Source organism: Lathyrus oleraceus, chromosome 5 (assembly GCF_024323335.1).
Source record: "Lathyrus oleraceus cultivar Zhongwan6 chromosome 5, CAAS_Psat_ZW6_1.0, whole genome shotgun sequence".
Classification (NCBI taxonomy): domain Eukaryota; kingdom Viridiplantae; phylum Streptophyta; class Magnoliopsida; order Fabales; family Fabaceae; genus Lathyrus; species Lathyrus oleraceus.
In genome coordinates, this window is record NC_066583.1 from 469,577,107 (window position 1) to 469,580,818 (window position 3,712).

At 40.7% G+C, this 3,712-nt stretch overlaps 1 protein-coding gene across 1 annotated transcript; it reads left to right on the forward strand.

Annotated features, from left to right (window-relative positions):
- The first annotated feature begins 1,257 nt into the window (after positions 1-1,257).
- On the forward strand, positions 1,258-1,950 carry LOC127081382 (uncharacterized). The gene is made up of 2 exons (XM_051021643.1): positions 1,258-1,553; positions 1,662-1,950. The coding sequence occupies exons 1-2, from the start codon at positions 1,258-1,260 to the stop codon at positions 1,948-1,950; spliced, it is 585 nt and encodes a 194-aa protein (XP_050877600.1).
- The last annotated feature ends 1,762 nt before the right edge of the window (positions 1,951-3,712 follow it).

The window sequence follows — 3,712 nt, forward strand, 5'->3', positions numbered from 1 at the left end:
TCATGTGTGGTCGAAATCCATTATGTCTACTGATTTGAAGATTGAGACTTAAGAAAGTCTTGGTTGTGTCAAACACATACGAGATGGCGTTGACATAAATACTTGAGCAGGGTAAGTTTGAAATTCAAAATGACTAGCAGTTACAAGGAGAATAAGCGCCAAAATATGGATCAGTTTGTAGATCATGTGGCACGACGTCTATTATTTTTGAGTAGTTTTGCTTATAGACAGTTTCTTTAATGCATTATAAATAGGGGATCCCACAGAGGACTCGGGGTGTTCACTCTGTACCAAAATCACTTGTCAAAAACTTCACATTCCCAGCGCGAGGAAGTAAGAGTTTTTAAGAGTGCTATGTACGAGAATCACCACATTTACTTCAATGCAACTTCCTTATTTTTCAATTGTTCCCGTTGAACACTTTATTTTCATTTCATTTACGTTTGAATTATTATTTTACGTTGTCGTCTACGCTATTGACACTAATTCTATTACGATAATAGAGTTCACCAAAAGCGTGTTCGTTGTGTATGTCTTTTGATTGTTATAATGTTGTCGGTCACGATTCACCCATAGGCTATATCATCATCATTTCATGTGGAAAAAACCTGTGCTTGTTCAATACTTTGTCAGAAGCCATTTCTCACAAAGTTAATAGTCTGTCAAATTGAATAAGTCACCCTGTTACACTAGCACATGTCTTAGGATCAACTGGTCGATCCTGCAAGTAAACCTTAGTTTTAAGGCATAGGGAGGACCAGCGGTTGTTTACCAATTTCCACAGTAAACAAAATGGCACGCCTAGTGGGACCAGTGCTAGTGTAGTTACGCAATTGCATGAAACATAGAAGTGGCAAACTATATAGTAGGCAACAAGAAACTGCGAAAATGTCAAACTCTAATACAGATGAAGTGCCACAAGGGACTTTATCCACTACAGAAACAGTAATTTCACAGGTTGCAACTCTGCCTCCGATGACAAGTGCAACCTCAACGATGTCGACTACATGTGCGATTGGAGCATCAATTCCTTTACCTCCACCGGGAGGTTCAGGATCAACGATAACGACGTTCAGACCTTATGTGCCTCGCTTTGGCACCACAGATCCTCTTTATGGAACGTCGTATTCCTTAATGTCAGGATATAAGTCAACATCAAGTGCAGTATTGTTTTCACACAATGCTCAGAATAGGAATAATACTCAAAATAGAACCATGCCGCTGTCGAACACTTCAATAGCGGTGTTGAGGCAGTAAATGGATGATAGTAATCATGAGTTGGTTAATATGTTAACTAATCAAATGGGTACATTTTTTAATCCTGTGATACAGGAATTTGCTGAAACAAATAGGCAGGTGGTTAATCAATTGACACGCTTGTGTAACTTCATGGGGGCACCGCCTCGACAGACGGCACAAGTGGTCAGGCAAACCATTCCTGTTCAAGTAGAGATAGGGGCGGCAGAAGATGAGACAGCCCATGAGGGACAAATCCTTAGACCCCAAGAGAATCTAGGCGTTGAGCTAGGAGTAGCAGGACGTAACCAGATGGTGTTAGTTAACCGACATCAGGATGCTGATCAAATTGTCGATCAACATCGATAAGAAGACTTAGCAGTAGAAAATAATTTGACAACTATTATCGAAAGGATTATGGATAGGAATGGTATGAGTGCCACATTGCAAACGCCGCTATATGCTTCCCCATTGGCTGAATTTATTCTCCAAACCGAGGCACCTCGGGGAATGAAAGTGCCTAAATACACTAAGTTTGGGGGAGAATCTGGCGAGTCGATAATAGAACATATTGCCAGATATTTAACAGAGTCAGGAGATTTGGCTCACAATGAGGGTTTGAGAGTAAAAAACTTTCCTTCCTCTTTGACTATGGCTGCCTTCACATGGTTCACTTCTTTGGCCAAAGTTCAATTGATTCGTGGGCCAACTTAGAAAAGAAGTTCCATGAACAGTTTTTACGAAGGACACTCCAAAACCAGTTTGGCAAAATTGTCTAGCATTAAGAGAAGGTTTGCTGAGAGTATTGACGATTATCTGAATAGATTTAGATCATTAAAGGCCAGGTGTTTTACGCAAGTACCAGAACATGAACTTGTTCAGATGGCTACTGATGGGTTAGATTATTCCATTAGGAAGAAAATAGACCCAACCTTTGTAAAAAGTATGCCACAATTGGCTGATAGAGTTCGACATCTCGAACGGCTAAGGTTAGAAAAGGTTAGACACAATAAGGCTAAGAAGGTAAAAGTAGCTTTCGTCGATTACGATGCGACAAATCCAATCTATGAGGATGATTATGCCTCATTGACCGAATTAGAAATTGACGTGGCTGAGTTAAATCCAGGATCTGCTTATGAGTGTCGGTTATATCTTCCTGCACAAGGGAAAAATCTTGTCAAAAACAATCCAAAATTCCCTTCAAAAACTTATACATTTGATGTGACAAAGTGTGAGGAAATTTTGGATTTGTTAGTTAAAGATGGTCAATTGGTGGTGCCACCTGGTACTAAAGTACCACCATTAGAATAAAGACAGGAAAAAGGATTTTGTATGTATCATAATTATCTTGGTCATAATACCTCTAATTGTTATCTTTTCAGGGATTTGGTTCAGAAAGCAATTCAAGAAGGAAGGTTGAAATTTGATGGCTGCAAAATGAAGATCGACGCTGACCCTCTCCACCAGGAGGAAGCTATATTCATTGAGCCAGTCGATATCAACATGGTCGAGATCATTGAATATGATGAGACCGACATGCTAGATGAAATTGGTGAAAGCCCAGATGTCGACATAGCTGAAGTTTATCCAATGGCTGATGAAGATTTGATAGATTTCCTGTATCGCTACAAGAATAAGGGTTCACAAGTCTACTTATGCCCTAGATATGGCGTTGTCACCGACAAAGTTGCTGCTGAAAATTTCCAGAAGCTACAATTAGGGAAAAGCAAACGAAGTGGGCTGAACAGAGCACACTAGAATGAAACAATCCCATGGAAGGCTATGGAGAATGCTCAAGAAAGTCCTAAGAGCTTTGTCCCATCGACAAGTACTCTTAGAGGCACCTGGATCAAGCCTCAGGGAAAACAAGAAACCCCACAAGGTGTCGCTGCTTCAAGAGGAGGTTTAGCAATCAACTACAGGCTTGAGTTCAAGTCTGAGAAAAAGACTCATGTCCCTGAAAATTATTTGGGGAAGAACCCCATGTCCAGAACTCAATGTAGACGTTTTCAATGTCGCAAGCAGGCTGAAAGAGAGGATGCTAGGGGAATAGCTGGAAAAGGCATGGCTAGTGGAGAGGATTCTAGAAAAAGAGTTATTGTGAAGGTCGACACGGCAGGAAAAGAACGGATCAGGGAGTATGTTCGTCGACCAAGTGAAAAATGTTCTGATGAGGTTACTGATGACTTCAATTCAGAATCAGAAGCAAGTTTGGACATCTTAGTCAACGTGGTGTCAATTCTACCAGAAGAATACAATTGTGTTACTAAGGTGACGGATTCGGTAGACGATATCGGCGCTGAAGAAATGGCGTTACATAAGCCAAGATGTTACTTTGTGATGAATGATGGTTCTGGTGAGAACCAAGAAGCAATTTTTGAGAGGCCCACGATGACTATGAAGAGTCACTTGAAACCTCTGTTGATTAGGGCCAAAGTCGAAGGTGTGACTATCAACAAAGTCTTGGTAGATTGTG

Bases quoted from the DNA above. Each gene is read 5' to 3' on its own strand.
- LOC127081382 (XM_051021643.1), top strand. From the start codon at position 1,258: ATGGATGATAGTAATCATGAGTTGGTTAATATGTTAACTAATCAAATG. The intron at 1,554-1,661 runs GTTAGTTAACCG...GATTATGGATAG, and splicing joins GCAGGACGTAACCAGATGGT to GAATGGTATGAGTGCCACAT.